The sequence below is a fragment of the Elaeis guineensis genome, chromosome 10 (assembly GCF_000442705.2).
Source record: "Elaeis guineensis isolate ETL-2024a chromosome 10, EG11, whole genome shotgun sequence".
Taxonomy (NCBI): Eukaryota; Viridiplantae; Streptophyta; class Magnoliopsida; order Arecales; family Arecaceae; genus Elaeis; species Elaeis guineensis.
The window spans coordinates 8,256,635-8,274,024 of NC_026002.2; the positions used below are offsets into that span (position 1 = coordinate 8,256,635).

Sequence of the window (17,390 nt, forward strand, 5' to 3'; positions counted from 1 at the left end):
CGAAGTTCGTGTCCGGGGTGACCCCTCGGGGACTCTACAGGCAAGCTTCGTCCGGACTCCTACGGAAGCCGAACTCCGTCTCCGACTTCAACTGCAGACAAGCTCCGTTTGGACTCCTACGGGAGCCGTACTTCGTCTCCAACTTTGACTGCAGACCGGACTCCTATGGGAGCCGGACTCCGTCTCCAACTTCGACTGCAAGCAAACTTCGTCCGGACTCCTACGGGAGCCGAACTTCGCCCTCAACTTTGATCGAAAGAAGGCTCCGTCTGGACTCCTACAGGAGCCGGACTTCGTCCTCAACTTTGATCGAAAGAAGACTCGTCTGGACTCCTACGGGAGCCGGACTCCGTCCTCGACTTCGAACGCTGGTAAGCTCCATCCGGACTCTTACAGGAGCCGTACTTCATCTCCAACTTCGACTGCAGACCGGACTCCGTCTCCAACTTCGGCTGCAAGCAAACTTCATCTGGACTCCTACGGGAGCCGGACTTCGCCCTTAACTTTTATTGAAAGAAGACTCTGTCCGGACTCCTACGGGAGCCGGACTCCGTCCTCGACTTCGAATGCTGGTAAGCTCCGTCTAGACTCCTACAAGAGCCGGACTCCGTCTCCAACCCCGACTGCAGACAAACTCCGTCCGGACTCCTACGGGAGCCGTACTTCATCTCCAACTTCGACTGTAGGAAGACCTCATCCGAGCTCCTACGGGAGCCGGACTTCGCCTCCGACTCCAGCTACAGACTCCAACCGAACTTCAGCCGACAAGTCTGGACCCCCTGACAGGCCGTAGTAACGGCCACGACTCTGCTCCACTCCCTGCGGCAGATCCTACGCGGCTCCATTACTCCCTGGCAGGCTGCAGTAACGGCTACGATTTTGCTCCACTCCCTGCGGCGAATCCTGTGCGGTTCCACCACTTCCTAACGAGTCACGACAACGGACGCCGCTCCACGACCCGCAACTGATTCCACGTGGCGAGCCATGGTGACAGCCACGACTCCACCCCATTACTCTTCATGATAAATTTTTTCTGGCCCTGTACGGCCCACGACGAGGCGATCATGAACAGTCGCTATCAACCCGCTGCCCCCTCCCCCCGTCTATAAAAGGGGACCCTAGATACGTTATTCTCTAAGCTCTTATTTTTACCTAGAAACTCTGCTAAAATTTTCGTTCGAGCACTCCATTCTTATTGAGGCAGATAACTGACTTGAGCATCGGAGGGTCTTGCCGGAGCAACCCCACCTCCGGTTTAGACTTCCTTTGCAGGTCCCGGCGGCGACCACGACTCCCTGGACTCCAGCTTCTCCGACGCAGGCGGATTTTTGCACCAACAGAAGCTGATGTGGAATTTTAAATACTTTCTTCCTTATTTCTTCTTTTTAGCTAGGATTTCTACTTTCAATTTCATCACTTTCTCTCTACCACTATTTTTTCTAAAACTCCACCACCTCCTATACCATCATCGGTACCTCCGTCTATATCACAACCATCTCTAAATCATTTTCCATGAAGGCCACAACCACCATCAAGACTACTTCCATCACCATCCTTTTTATCAAGTATTGAAAATTTTGAACTTTGAGCCTACAACGATCTTAGTTTTCTTTTTTTTTTTTGATTATTTACATTTATTTGAAAAATTGTGTGATTGATAAGGTTTCTAGATTTGTAATGATTCGAATTATTGGTTCATTTCATCTATAACTAATCTTATAAATTCATAAAGCTAACCTTGAAGATCTAAATTTTAAAAGAAGCCAAGAAGAAGATGAGAAGGACCAATTCTAATCCTCCGTCTTTGTTCTCCCATTTTCTTCTTCTCAGGCGGGTCATGCTCCAAAAAGATAGAGAAAAAATAATGAAATGGAAAGTAAAAACCATAGCTAAAAGAAAGAAATAGGAAAGAAGAAAAAGTTTACGGTTCTACGTTAGCTAATTCTATGCCATATCAACTTTCACTGTATCACATGATAGCATATGATATTTCCATCGTGATCATTAGACGAAAATAGCACTCAGAGGAGAAATTACAATATTATAAAAATTTGAGGATCTGATTACAATAAATTGAAGTTCAGAATAAAAATGAAAACTTTCAAAATGTCTAAGATTTTTAAAGTAACTAATCAAGTCTTTATTTTTCTTATAATATGAGTGTTATATAAAATTAAATAAGTTTATAAATAGAAACAGATATTCCGATATGGATCGAATAGTCCTCTTTGATTGAAATAAAATTGGATATAGATATTAGCATGATGATCGAATTTTTATCCATATCTAACTAGATTCGGATACTAAAATGAAAATGAATAGATATTATCTGGTCCATTTTCACCCCTAATGACATAGTTATATCTTTAGTTCTCACAGCATTGGTCAGCAGGAACAAACTCCCTGGGTTCTACTAAACTGGAACATGGTTGTCGTTAGCCTTGTCCAATGATCCCACAAGACACTCACCTTACCATATGCTCCCATGTTTCTGAGTACAAATTCTCTAAGTTGGTCCACGTAGATGTCTTCCTATGATACCCGATTTAGAAATCCCAATCTTCCCGTCCATTTGATGTATCATGCTCTAGTTGATTGATGCAACAATCAAAACCGGGTTTGATAAACCTAAAGCATGCGACAAAATTATCAGAACTTATTTCTTGCTAAATCCCGTGATAACAATCACCTTCATCTTCGAGTTAGAGATCATGAACAGTTTTAATTCTCTAAAGATATAAATTCTACCACTTCTCTCAGTCATTGTGATACACATTTTTAGCTGTTCCTTTCTTACGATAATAGAAACCATGATATTAGAGGCAAGCAATTAAAAGAATATACCTCTCACAAATTTCCCAAATGACTTTATCTTTATACTTTATACAGAATCTGACCAATCCAACTTAATATATAAGCAATGTATGTGGAGTTCGTTGCACATGGATTGAATGTACTGTTTGCAGCACACATAGGGTTTGCTGCACACAGACTAAAGTTACGGTTCAAGATCTCATGGAGTTCACCGTTGTTTAGAGGAACCTTGTTTCTGCACTCCAGGAAAGTGTGTTACACTTCCATTTGTTACAGTTTCCAGCAGTGTTTCATAGTATTCAACCAGTACTTTCCATCCACCGGGACACATGAAGCCATCTGGTGGATCCTTTCTGTTCTGTGCAAGATCTCGCATCTGCATGAGCCAACCGAATTTTAGTATCATTTGAGCAGTCATTTATCACATGTAAATAGTAAGAGTTACCTTTGTCCCAGAAATGAATAGAAAATCTTGAGGCCTGGATGGATCAAAGAAATCCATTTTCTGCTTCTTCACGTCGTACGCAGCAACCTGAACTCATCCAAAAACAATAATAAACCAAACTAAGCCCCAATACATGAAATGTTTGATGTTATAATGCTTACAATGGTCAGCAAAAAAAAAAGAAAGAGCTGAGGTCATGATCACTTCTGACAGATAATCAGAAAATCATAATTTGGTATATAGTGCACAAGATTTCAATAATGCCGATTCCCTTATAATAGAGCTTCATTCTTGAAACCCTTAGGTACCATTACAATGTAAATAATGACCATCATCAAAACCAGACTTGGATAGGATTTCTTTTGGACAATAAACTAGTTGCCGTTATAATGGTTGCTACTAGCCTATATAACAGGAAGTAATGGATAATAATGATAAGATAAAAGTGTAATTTGATTATGTCAATTCAGAATAAAATATTGTTATTTGAACTAACAGATTTCAATTGCAAAATATTATTTAAAGCAGATGAAGGATGAAAATATCAGATTGCATGTCATTCTCGTGACAAAACAAATGCTATAATGGGATAGCAGCAAAGTTGTGGCCATTGACTTAAACCATTCCACCTAAATAACTTAAAAGAAAACAATATAACAGAATGTTGATAAACTTGTCATAGCTAAGAAATTCCATAAGACTTGAGAATCAAATAGGACTATTTGCAAATAAATTTGTAAACTTGAGGAAATCATGACTCCAATTATGTCAAATATACTACTATTCAAACTTCTATAAGGTTCTCTCTCTCTCTCTCTATGAATGCACATGCAAAATGCCTTGGATGTCTGAATTGCATCTTAGACAGGAAAAATCTCAATGCATCAGTCAGCATACCTTGAATGGTAGAATGTTAAGCTTCTCAAGTCCTGGAGCCATACTCAGAACTTTCTTTCCATGATCAGCATCGTAGAGGTCCCTGTCTTCTTTTGGGTGCTTCATACCAGCTGGGTCTCTGCCCACAATGTAGAAGTTTGCGCCGGCATTTATCCGAGACTTTGCATGCCACTGCACCTCAGTTGGACCAGCATAATGCATAGGAGAGGGGAAGATTGCAACTACTGTTGTCTCTGGGTCAAGAACACCCTCCTCAAGAACCTGTAATGAACCAGGGGAAGGAAAAACAATTTTTAGCACTTATAAACTAATCATAAGCATCCAGATGAAAGGTTTACTCAAGAGTATCAACTATGTTTTTCTGGGATAACAAAATTCGGTCAACCAAATAAATGTCAATTTTGATGTAGGAATGAGATGAATAATAAGAGCTTAATGCTATATATTACTATTGCTACAAGATATAACTATCTGATAATATAATAAGAACCTTTTCATGTTGCTTCATTCTCCAGCTAAGTGGTACATCATCTGCTTTGGTGAAACCCCCCAGAGGATGAAGCAACAGAATTGGGTTTCTGTAGCCCATTTCTAGAAGACGTCTACGTGTGTCTGTCATGAGCAAAGCATGCCCATTGTGTACAGGATTACGAAGCTGGAAAGCAAATACTGCATCAGCATTGCGTCTCAAAAATTCTTCACGAAGTTCAACAGGTGACAGCCGATACTGATCAAGTCCATCATTGTACTTGATTGGCTCTATAACTTCCAAATCTCCTCCGATTAGCCAGTTTCCAGCATTTTGTATAGCTTCCTTAACATATGGCAAGCCTTTAGCTGTTGTTCCCCAAGTTCTTGCAATTCGTTCTTCTTTGTTATGCTTGTAGATCTCAATGCTGAAAACAAAAGTAGTTATGAAATAAACAGCTAAAAATTTATAATGAGATAAACAAAAAACATTAGTTAAATCTTAACACTTTGCACACTCCTGAAAACATGAAAAGATATCATAGAAAACTATGATGTTATTTCAACTAAGAGGGTGAGCCTTGGCACAACAGTAAGGTTGCCCAATTTGTGAAGTGGGTGTTAGGGGTTCAAAGCATGGAACCAGCCTTTCCATTGATGAGGGTAAGGCTGCCTACATCCAACCCCCCACAGATCCTGCAGGGGCAGGAGCTTCATGCACTGCACTATCCTTTTTTTAATAAAAGTTAACAATGATAATTAGTAATTACCAAAATACTAGTTACTCTAACCATATGCATGGAAGCTGATCTTCTATTTATGTTTCTAAATAGAGCTAAAAGTAATTTAGCATCATGCTCATGTAGAATTGGCAATGAGATGCTAAAAGTGTAGGTCGTATAAGCTTATGTAGATACATATTGGAAATGCTAAAATTTGGTGAATAACCCAAGAGAGATAAGCAAGAATTTGTAATGTGCATAAATTCTTAGAAAGGATGCTGAGATGACTAACAAATTTATTCATGTCAACAGTTTTGGATGACAGCGGTAGCTATATTATTAGATTGACTAGACAAATGTTAAATGCCTTGGTTTTAAAGCTAGCATGTCTCTCAGTACTATATGTAACACAACACAACCTTATGACATGCCTATTCCTAGAAAAAAGTGCACTAAGCACATTACTCTTCTTGGTTCAGTAACAGGTACATGGTATATCAATCTCCTTTTTCTAGGGGAAAGGAGGGCCAAAGCCCACCTGGTATATAAATAATACTGTGTAAGATAAAGGATTATTTGCTCACCATATAACAGCTATATTAGGAGAAGCAAGGGTCACATCTAGCAATTGCACTTATCGTTTATATGGTATGAAATCTACAGGTTAATTTGCAATGGCTATTCTTTGATACTTTGATGCATTGTGGAAATATGAATTTTGCATTATCATAGAAGGTTTTAGGATGAGAATGATATATGTTGGAACTGCATGGATGTATACTATGGGTCATAATGAGAATTCTGTTTAATGAAGCATCATATTTTAACACATAATATGCATTCGAACATTTACTTGTGCATTCAAATCTATCATAAAGATCTCTTTCAGTCTCTATTCAATTTCATCTGAACTACATTTCACTTGATGCAACATCAGAGAAATTACGATAAATTTAACTCTACATACACACATTGTGAAATGGGACCTAAAGTGTACATAGATGATGCTTCAATTTTTTTTTCATGTTACAACATAAATATTTACAAAATGGGACTGTAAAGAAAGTAGAGGAGAAACAGCTTATTAAGACAATGCATTGTCAAAGATTTCAGGAAGACAATATAAAGTAAGGTAGTATGACTTGAGCCAGGAGAAAGAATTTGGCAAAGCTTGCCATAACATGAGAGGTAACCCTTAGTAGGAGAAGTTGGCAAATGAGGATTCATAAGCTGATACTGTATATTTGGGACAACGCTTGATGGTTAAGAATATGCTTATGGTTGTAATACCAAAAGATATCGAGTTATTATTTCCTCGATTAATCTACACTATTATATAATGTTTCATTAAAGCATAAGTTGTCACTGACAGCTAATAATAGTCAGCTTGTTTTATCCCCACTCATACTCAATTAACTCCGCAAAATATTGTATTTTTGTTACACCACATAGTTTTACTAGTCCTCTGAGGATATGTCCATGTTGATCTTGAACCTACAGGTTCAACATAAAGTAAATTTAAGACCACCTGTATCACTTACATCCTAGTGCCTTTAGATAAACCCCTTTAGCTGTCACAATGAATGAATGTGGAAAATGAATGTGATATACTTGTAGAACTAAGAATTCATTACACAATAAATGACGCAATATTGCCGGCAATCCTAATAATTATTCCAAAAAATTTCAAACATGGAATCCATAATTTGAACACTCATCTAAGGATTGTTTTCATAACAACAGCTTCATGATTTTCAATACATTTGTATTACATGATGATTACCTTTAAGGACACAACTTAGAAGATATTTTAACAAGAACATTGAGCAACTGGTTCAAAAACCAGTTTATGTAAACCTGGCCAATTCATACTTTAGGACCTGAGAAGAACACGATTTTTTTCTTTTTCCTAAGTCCCAGCACATTGCACACTTGGTCTCTATGGCACTTATGATACTCCAGCTAAAATAGGATCCATTTTTATACATTCTCCATTTTCTCCTCTTCACTCAATGCCACATAACTGATGAGCAATATAATGGTTCATTAGAAGAAAAATTTTTTATGTAGCAGCACATAGCATTGAAAGTTATAAAGTATTAGTTTTAACTCATTCCATGCATTGAGAATTCAGAATGGCATATTCTCTGATTATCAGGGTACATGTATCTGAGCCAGGATATAGAGCAACCAGGCTTCCTACAGTCGAAATATCTCAAGTATAATGCTGTCTGAACTTTTAGGTATTCTAGATGTTTGATAAATTAATTGAACATGTTGACTTGTCATTCAACATATTTCTTAAGTTTTTAAATTAATTATATTTGAAAAAAATTTCATCTCTAATATCAGAAATATGTGTCATAAGGCCTTAAAAATATATCCTCATATAAAAGATAAAAAAATTATAAGTTTACTACTGCAGATCTCCCATCTATATCAATCAGAAATAAAAAATAGGTCTGCAGATCTGAATTTTGTGTAGCTATTCAGTTAAGGAATATCTCCTCTTACTTCAGTGGAACTACAGATCCTTCTTTTATTTCTTACATAAAAGGCTGAACCATCACTATAGCCAAAGAAATAAAAAATAGGCTAATCAGGAAATATTCTAATACCTAGATAAGCATTAAGAAATGGCAACTTCCCCCCTACTCGTTGTTAAAGTATCAATAACTTCAACATTGGCAGTGGATGATATGTAAGGAAAATATGCCTGACTACATAAAGGAAGTAACTAGTATGAGATTGGAGAGAAGATGACTCCCCCCAACTCTTCTCTTGAAGAAAAAGACAGAATAACTTTGCACTGGAAGACAAACACTTGATAACTAAAAAGGAAAAGATATTACCGCATCATTCTAATAACTCAATCAGATTAGACTATTCAATAATCATTGACGCTTATAAACATATGCAATTACCTTTCTTTAATATAGTTTCCTTAGTTTCCTTTTGCAATAGTTCTCCAGACATGGCATACTTAAAAAGAGTAACCATATTTTGTTTTCTCAAGGTTGTTAAGCCAAACATCTAAGGACATTTTAGACACTTAATACCAGCAGACAATTGATAGAAGGATGCAAGTCAGGTCTTGTCCTTAGGGGAGGCCTAGGTCTAAAACACATGTCAGGGTGTGAGCATGTTACCACCATATTGCAGAAAAAGACAAGAAGTCAGGTCATGGTTAACAAGAAGGAAAGAATTTGGCAGGAAATTATGTGACAAACACGAAGAACTTTTGTGCATAGAGTAACAACAAAGGCAGATAAAACAATTGCATAGAAATATTTCATGTTCCTTAGTTAAAATATATAATCAACATATGAGAACCTTTATTTGATACAGGATGGGAGGATAATTAGATATCATATATACATGCAACCAACTAGAAACTGCAGCTAATGATGGGCATAAAGGATAACCGAAGAACTTGTCCCAACACATAAAATAAAAAGAAACTACAGTTCCTAGAAGTTTGATACACCTAATTAGCATCATCACCTTTTTGTAATTGATTTTTGTTTCAAAAGGACAAGATGTAGCAGTCCTGGAATCTTTTTTTAGTTCAAATATACTCTAATTAGTACAAATATCATCACATCCAAAAACATGATCTCCATATACTGTTATATATATATATATATAACATTGTTGCATGGAACTTTTCTAAGAACCTATAGAGTATAAAAGTTAACTTGGTTGGTTGTATTAAAATGAAAAAGGTCTGAACAAACTGGCCCCAAATTTAGGATATTGCAGTATCTAAAATATTAAACAGATTGCTAAAATTGAGTTATACTTCTGCTCCTAGTCTGGTAATTAAGATTAAAATGTTCATGAAATCCATTTTATAGTCATGACAGAAATATAGAAGTGGTTAATCTGACACAACTATTTTCTGCAGCCAGAGGTGCAGCTTCTGTTAGCACTACAATCTCCAATGAGAGAAGTGATGGGCTATAATTCTTAACCAATATCAATATGCCAGATAGCAAAGGCATAATATTTCTTTTTCTCTCTATCCAAGAAGAGAACTTGGAATGCAATCTTGAAGTTGATAAACAATATGGACTTAAGAGGAAAACAGAGAAAACACATTAAAAATAATGCATAATTTCTGAGAAGCAACTGAAAGATTAACACTTTCAGCACCACTTTTATATAATGGAAATACAATTGAAAAGTTGCCCCCCAAAAAAAAAGTTGTCCACCTTTCACAGCAGTGTGCTTGATGCTCCAGATAGGATACCCTTAATACTTTTCAGAAATATCACGATATGATATCTGAAAATGACTTAGTGAATCCTACTTCAAATGGAAGACTAATCTCGATAATGTTCACCAGAAATGTATCAACTAGAATGTGATGCAACGGTCACCTTACCCTTGTCCAACTTCCCTGATAATCCATACAAGGCCCTGAGCTGTGCTTTTGGCCCTTTTTAACTATGCATTTATCTCTGTCAATTCAAACTTCCTGGTTGTAGGGTTTCACATGTGTGTTGCATGCATACCTATGTCATATAGAGGCATCATGAAAACATGTGTATAATAGCAGACACTCTCTGAAACTGTTACTTCCCTTTACAAGGGAAATGATAGCTATATTAAACCAGTTCAGCCCTGAACTTTGTGGATTTAGGAATAGAATTGTGGCAGCTATAACAGCTGTTATTAGCTATTATAGTGGAATATGACAAGGAAAATGATATTTTAATTTGATTACATTGTTCGTTGAATAGAAAATTATTTGTTCAATCTGGCATCGAAATTCAAATTCATAAATATTATTTTATACAGACTAAAGTGAAATTATCGAATAATAACAATCATTCCCATTATAAATTTATAATAATGACTGTTAGAACAGGATAATGGCTAAATACAGACCATCACTTAAACCTTTAAACCTTGGCTCAAATTGATTATAAATTGACAGTAAAGCATCTTTGATGGTTTAGACATATACAACATAGGGTAAGGGATACTTTAATATGAAAGAGCGATTTAATACATGTATAAGGAAAGGGATAGAGGTAGTCTGAAAATCAGATAAGATGACGTAGTAAGGAAGGACTTAATATCGCTACTTATTTGAGAAGGTGTGGCCCTAAACAAAGTGGAATGGAGGAAAAGGATTCATGTAGCCAACCCTAACTAGTTTGGGATTAAGGCTTAGTTTAATTGAGTTAAATACTTTAAACATTGGTGCAGCCTGATAAACTGTCTGAAATTTTGAAAACTATCATACTTTATCAACCTAGCAGGTAGCTTTTCTAGAAGGATATGCTTTCCATTGCAACAATGTCAATGCTGCAGAACATGAGAGACACACAGACCAAGTATCCCCTTTTCCATCTTTTTTTCTTTTTTGGATTCATGCCGAGCACGAAACTTTTACATTAACAACCATCATTCTAGAAAGAAAAGTTCCATGACCATTCCCAATGAAAAAGCATAGAAACAAATCTCCAAAACAAATGAACTTGGAACTCTGGATGCCTTTGGGGGAAAATTACGGCAAGAAACCAGGCAAACCAATAATAAAAGATATATTGCAAGCTATAAAGGGAAAAAAGCATGTCATGCTTACATGTTTGACAAATAAAGCCAAATCAGACTCAGGTATGGCCTAAATCTTTAATGAATTACAGGAAAATGCCATTAGGGTCCTGTCAGATATCTAGAATCAACTCGTGGTTTGAAAAGACCAAGGTAGATATAAGGACTAACCAGTATGGGAAATAAAAGGATGTAATAAAAGGAGAGATGAAGTAGCAGAGGGAGGAGGACTTTAAAATTAGCTTCCACTGAGTAAATAAAACAGTTCAGCACTGGTGAAGCTTTCATAATCTTAAAGTTGCTAAAATCTTGACTTAATTAAGTTTACTAAGTTTTCTTTCTTTCGTTTTTTTTTTTTTTTTTGGTGAGACAAATAAGGGTTCGGATGCCCACCTTAATTTCATTAAGATGATATGATGGTAGTGCAGATATCAATTTACATCAAGTTTATGCAGTCAATGATTGAACATATTTCAAACAAACTAGAAAAAAATAAACACCATATATTTAAACCAAATGAACCCACAATCCAAGATGAATTTGAACTGATATCTTCAAGCATGTTACAAGATAAGCATATCAAACATTAACAAGGGTTTCTCAGAGCATACAACTTGTCAATGCTTCAAACTTATATATGCATAATATAAGATTGATTAATTTCAAATCACAACAAACTGGAACATCTGATGCAGGACATGCTATTAGATACAACTAATACTTCATTGATAAACTTGATATACATGACTCCCATGCTCACTGTTACACCAACAATGAGATCGAGCACATATGGTAAAGTAGTGACAAGAAAGTTGTAAGCATTTAGACTCAGAAGGCCTAAGAATTTGATTTTGCAAACTCACAATAAACATTTTTATATGCAGAAATGTTCAGCATATAGAAGAAAATAATTCATGGAAAAATTGTATAAACAATACAAAAGCGTAATTGTACTGATTGGATTTATTAGGAAAAAAAAATAGGTGTCCAACTACTCAGCTATATTAGACATTGATTCCAATTATAAACTTATATAAGGTTGCTCCAATTATCATATCATGCCACACATATGTATAACACATAATTATACATCTTCCCTCACTTTTTCTCAAAGAATCGACCTTTGTGTTGTGTTGATAAATTCACTATTAAGATTCAAATACCTTTCTGAGGGTTTGTGTAGCCACCAAATCTATAAATAAAATTCTTTGAGTAACATTTAGGAAAGGAGAAAAGAGGGGAAACACAAAAGTTTTAACATGCCATGTAACTTTCACATGAAAGCACAATCACCCCGTGCAGCATCAGCAAATTAACAATTAAAAATTAAAATCACACGACAATTGATAAGCCTTAAACGCATCACTACATAGATGGATGTATACATGTATACGTTCTTCAACTTAAACTATTTTATCGTTAATGAAAAGGTTATAACAAAGTAGTAGTGGAAATTTTAATTATATATGCAAGGCATCATATCACGTTTGGATGTTAGGACATCATCCTTATCATTGCAACAGAAGCCCTTTCCCATCTAAACAAGGTTGACTATGTATAATGCGAAGTTAATAACGTTCATGCAATTAAAAACATATTTTTTTAATTAATCAGTCATTTAGCATGAACCCTTCAAGAGAGTTGAATTCCTAGTGAAGGCAACTTTGCATGAGAGTGGGGCCTACCATGACACTTACAAGGCTAATTGGTGGATAGGAGACCTATTTTTATAAGACAATGAAGCTAGTGGTACTTCCATCAATTTCAGGACTTCAAAGATGCTGATATGTATAAAAAAATAATATTCATTGAAACACAGGTGAAACCCACAAAATGGTGAGGAAATTTTAAAGCTGTTTAACTAGTAATGCATCATTCAATTATTATTTGAATTGGTGTAATTCATGGCCCTTGAATCATGATTGACCACATACCAATTAGTTTGTCCAAGCCGACTCTCCAATGACGTGTTGCAACATAGGTTTCCAAAATCCACATTGACAAGTGAATATTTTTGCTCAACATCATAATTTCATTCTACTAATGTCAACATTTTTTTATTAGCAATGAATACATTAAGGATATTATTGAAGAATGAAATCACTAAAATAAGCTATACAGAAACCGGTAGTCTACATTATTGATCATAAACCTCAACAACCAATGAAATCTATAGCATATCAGCAAAACTTGAGTACCAACAAACATGAAAAAGAAATGTCCTACTGACATATGTGGATTTCTCAGCAATAAAAATCCCGACAAAGCCCTTTCATCATTGGAAACCAATTATAAGCGTTTAGGGGTGGCAATTTGATTAGACCCATCGGATATCCGATTCGACCCGACCCGAATAGGGCGGGTTTTATCCAACCCGATCAAAATCCAAGGCGGATAGGGGTTTTGAGAAAAAAAATCCGAAGTGGGTATGGGTCGGGTACAGGTAATAGTATGCCCCGCCCCGAACCCGACCTTATACACACACATACACACACACACATATATATACACACACATATATACATACATACACATATACGTACGTACGTACGTACGTACATACATACATATACACACCCAACACAAAACCTTAGCTGTCTAAGCTTCCCGTGATCAGCTACTCTGCCTCCCCTAAGCTTCCATACGGCCACCCATCCGACTAGGAGTCCTGAAGATGGAAAAAAAATAGAGGAAAATCGATAGAAAATACTCCCCCTAAGCTTCTCAATTCGGCCACTCCAAGCCTCCCATTCGATTGGGACTTCTGAGGATGAAAAAAATAGAGAAAGAATTGGGAGAAAACAAAGGAAAAATCAAGAAAAACTAAGAAAAAATGGAAAAAATTGAGAGGTAAGACCTTTACCCATATAGATTGTCATTTTTTCCTTTTCATTTCTTTTTTCTTTTCATTTCTTTCTCTTTTTTCAGAGATCTATGGGAAAGGAGAGCACCTATGGGAGATCAGAAAGATTGGAGGGGTTTCCTAAGTCCCACTGGGATTCAATCCCTATTCGGCCACTCCAAGCCTCCCACCCGATTGGGACTGTTAAGGATGGAAAAACAGAGGAGAAATTAGGAGAAAATGAAGGGAAAATCAAGAAAAAAAAAGCGGAAAAAATTGAGAGGTAAGACCTTTTCCCACATAGATTGTCATTTTTTTTCTTTTTGCTTCCTTTTCTTTTCTTTTCATTATCTTTTTCAGAGATCTATGGGAAAGGAGAGCACTTGAGAGAGGTTAGAGGGATTTCTGAGATTCTGATTGGTTATTTTTTCCTTCGAGTATATGGGATTCTGTCCGAGTTGTGACAGTGTGAGTTGGTTCCTTGAGGTTTTGAGAGCTTAATCTTGGTAGAAGCATGATATTTTGTAGGGTTGGGAATTTTGATCAAAAGGATTCTTCTTTGGCTACAAAATTTTTAGGCTCTGTTCTATTGCATTTTTTTTTTTTAACTGTATAGGGATTTCAGCTATACTTGATTTGACCCAATCCATTCTTGGAGCCCAATCCAATCCAACCCGAGATGGGTATGGGGCGGGTAGGGGTATGGATTTTTTTTTCTGATGGGGCGGGTATGGGTATTGGTCAACCCGACCCCTTGCCACCCCTATAGGCATTGTTACTGAATCAATCAGACAGATCAACCATTACAGTTATCAAAAAAGCTTAAGTAACTAAAGTAAGAAAGAAGCTCGACTTTACAACCACAACAACAAAATCCTATCAACATCTCAACATCAATGAGTTGAATAAACACAGAAAAAACTAGCCATCACTTAAACAGTAGAAATCATGAAAACCATCCATAAGCATCAAAAATAAAACGGCAGTAAGCCCACTATTTCAGCTATACTCATAGCTAAAAAGCTAATTTTGCACTGTATAAGCTATTTATGAACATAAGAAAGGCCATATAGAATAGTTAGAGCACTGGCACTAAAAAAACACAAAAAGGAGGGAATTTTACGAAGAAAAAGGCAATAAAAATCTCTTTAAGAAAAAGGCAATAAAAATCTCTTACTCGCTTAAGATGGCGACCAGCTTGTTGTTGGCATCGACGAGAGCAACCTTGCGCTGGTTCCCGATGGCCTTCTTCTGGGTGTCGTCGATCGCAAGCACGATGGGGATCGACATGTTGACAACCGATCCATCAGGGAGGCGGAGCGAGTTGAAATGAAGTGCTTGGAGGAACTCAGATTCCCTCATGAACCCTCGGAGGGGGCTCGCCCACCCCTCGCTGAGCACATGAACCCACTCGAGATCGACCCGCGAGAGCCTGACCTTGGGGAGAGCGGCCGCTTCCCGCCGCCGGCCCTCCCTCGCCGGACCCGCCGGCACCACCAGGTCCACCAGCTGCCCCCCATCGGGCTCGATGAGGGCGCACGCAATTCGGCAGCTCCGGATGGCCCTCGCCGGCCGCCGAGCGCCGGCGACGAGGGAGAAAGAAAGTCTTGAGCCAGGGGAGGGATCGGATTTGAGGGTTTTGGGGAATGGGGTGGTTCGTATTGGGGTTTTAGCGAGGAAGGTCGCCGTGGACGCCATTAATGGAGGAAAAAAAGTTGGAACTTTTTCCGCTCCCTTTCTTCCCTCTTTTTGTTTCTCCTTGAGCGCTTGGGGGGTACTTTGGAAAGGGAGGGGAAGGCGGAGTTTGGGAATTTCGGAGCGTCAGTCGTAGTTAATGATTCCAACGGAGAGGGCAGGAACTTATATGAATGTGACGGGAATGTAAGTGGACGGATTTACAGAGCTGTTCAATCTTATTCAGTGTTAGAGGATGAATCTGGTCTCGTTTTCTGGGTATATCCATAGTGCTGGCCTGGGGATGCTGACAGTCAACAAATTGGCTTTGGGTCCTTGCGCTTGAGATTTCTTTTTATTAAAAAAATAAAAAGTTTAGGTTGGAGCGATGGAGTCTATCCTTTGGCATCAATGAATGCTTCCTTGATTCTTTTCTCCTTTGAATTCAAAGGTGGTGGCTCCCAGACTAGGTTAAGGAGACAGTTTTTTTTTTTTTTTTTTTTTAAAGGGTAAGATTAAAGAGAGGGTCATGGATAATCTGGAAATGTGACTTTATTCTACATCACAGTTACAGTTAAGCAAGCTCAACAATAAATAAATGAGGCCACGTCTAAATTTGACATTTATTTAAACATATAAAATAGTCACACATGTGACTCGGCATGCTTCTAAGATTCAAATACCATAATTACAATTTTAAGGAGGTAAACAAGAAGGCTTAATTATGCATAAAATTCTGAATCTTTTAAAAATTTTAATTTTATTTTAAATTTTTATTTAGTACAATCAGATCATTAAATTTTTATATTTTTTTAATTCAAATCTCAGTTATGATTTTCATCGATTTGTCGTGATGGATTTATAATGTAGTTTGTCTATATGGCAAAAATCTATTTATTTATGTGGCAAAAGTCAATATGTAAATCATGTTCTCCATCCACCGCAGTAATGTTATAAATAACTCCACACATCTTCTAGCCAAGGCTTCCTTTCCCCATATTGGGCAAAAAAAAGGAGAGGAGGAAGACGAAGATGTCATAGCTAGCGAGATCTCTCATGAGTTTGCTGAGCTCCGATAATGGTGGCGATGACGATAAGAAAAAGAGAAAGAAGAAACCTAAGAGATCATCCCAAGAGTCGTCATCCAAAAAAGTAGAATCCGATGAGGACCACCCCATGGAGCCCGAAACTTCAACGAAGCGTATCAAAGAGGACCTTTTCGAGCTCACCAAAATCCTAACCCACCAATTATGGGGTGTAGCCTCGTTCCTTGTCCCACCGTTGGTTTTTCAGAACCTCAACACTCCAAAGATGAATTCCTCACCATCAAGTCATGGTCAGAGTTTCAATTCCTCCAATCCGGTGGCCTCCAGATACTTTGGTGAGGCTGTGGCAATAGAGTCATCAAGAATCGTCGAAATCTAGAGTAATTTTGTCGAGATCAGCAAGAAGTTCAGGAGCAAGATCTCAATGTTGTCGATTACCAAAGCGATATTAGAGATATCCAAGATTGCGTCTACTTTTCTATCGTTTGGGGCTAAGGATAAAAAGGAGTGGAAGGATGAGGAGGTAGAGAATTCTGGTTCAAAACTCTAACTGAAGAGAGGCTAATTTGGAGAATAAAAGTCACCATTTTGCCCCATCATTGATTTTTGCCATATAGACAGGCCATGTCATAACTCTATCACGACAGGCCAATGAAAATCACAATTTAGGTTCGAATTGAAAAAATCTGAAAGTTCGATATTTGTAATTGTACTAAATAAAAATTTATGATGAAATTAAAAATTTTTAAAAAATTTAAAATTTTATGCATAATTAAGCCAAACAAGAATAGTACTTCATATCATTTTTTAACCTTGCCGGACCCAACCAAATTTTGGTTAACTTCACTTGGCAACTCCCTGATGAAGGTTAGAACAATAAAAAATGATGATTAGATGGTATCAAAATATGTAGCAAC

The 17,390-nt window shown here is 37.3% G+C and overlaps 1 protein-coding gene across 1 annotated transcript; it reads right to left on the minus strand.

The window, feature by feature from the left end:
- Window positions 1-2,830: 2,830 nt before the first annotated feature.
- Window positions 2,831-15,604, minus strand: LOC105053406 (ATP sulfurylase 1, chloroplastic). Its single transcript, XM_010934532.4, has 5 exons — window positions 14,931-15,604; window positions 4,647-5,052; window positions 4,157-4,417; window positions 3,260-3,346; window positions 2,831-3,190 (listed from the first exon to the last, which is right to left on the minus strand). The coding sequence occupies exons 1-5, from the start codon at window positions 15,449-15,451 to the stop codon at window positions 3,023-3,025; spliced, it is 1,443 nt and encodes a 480-aa protein (XP_010932834.1). The 5' UTR covers window positions 15,452-15,604; the 3' UTR covers window positions 2,831-3,022.
- Window positions 15,605-17,390: the final 1,786 nt, after the last annotated feature.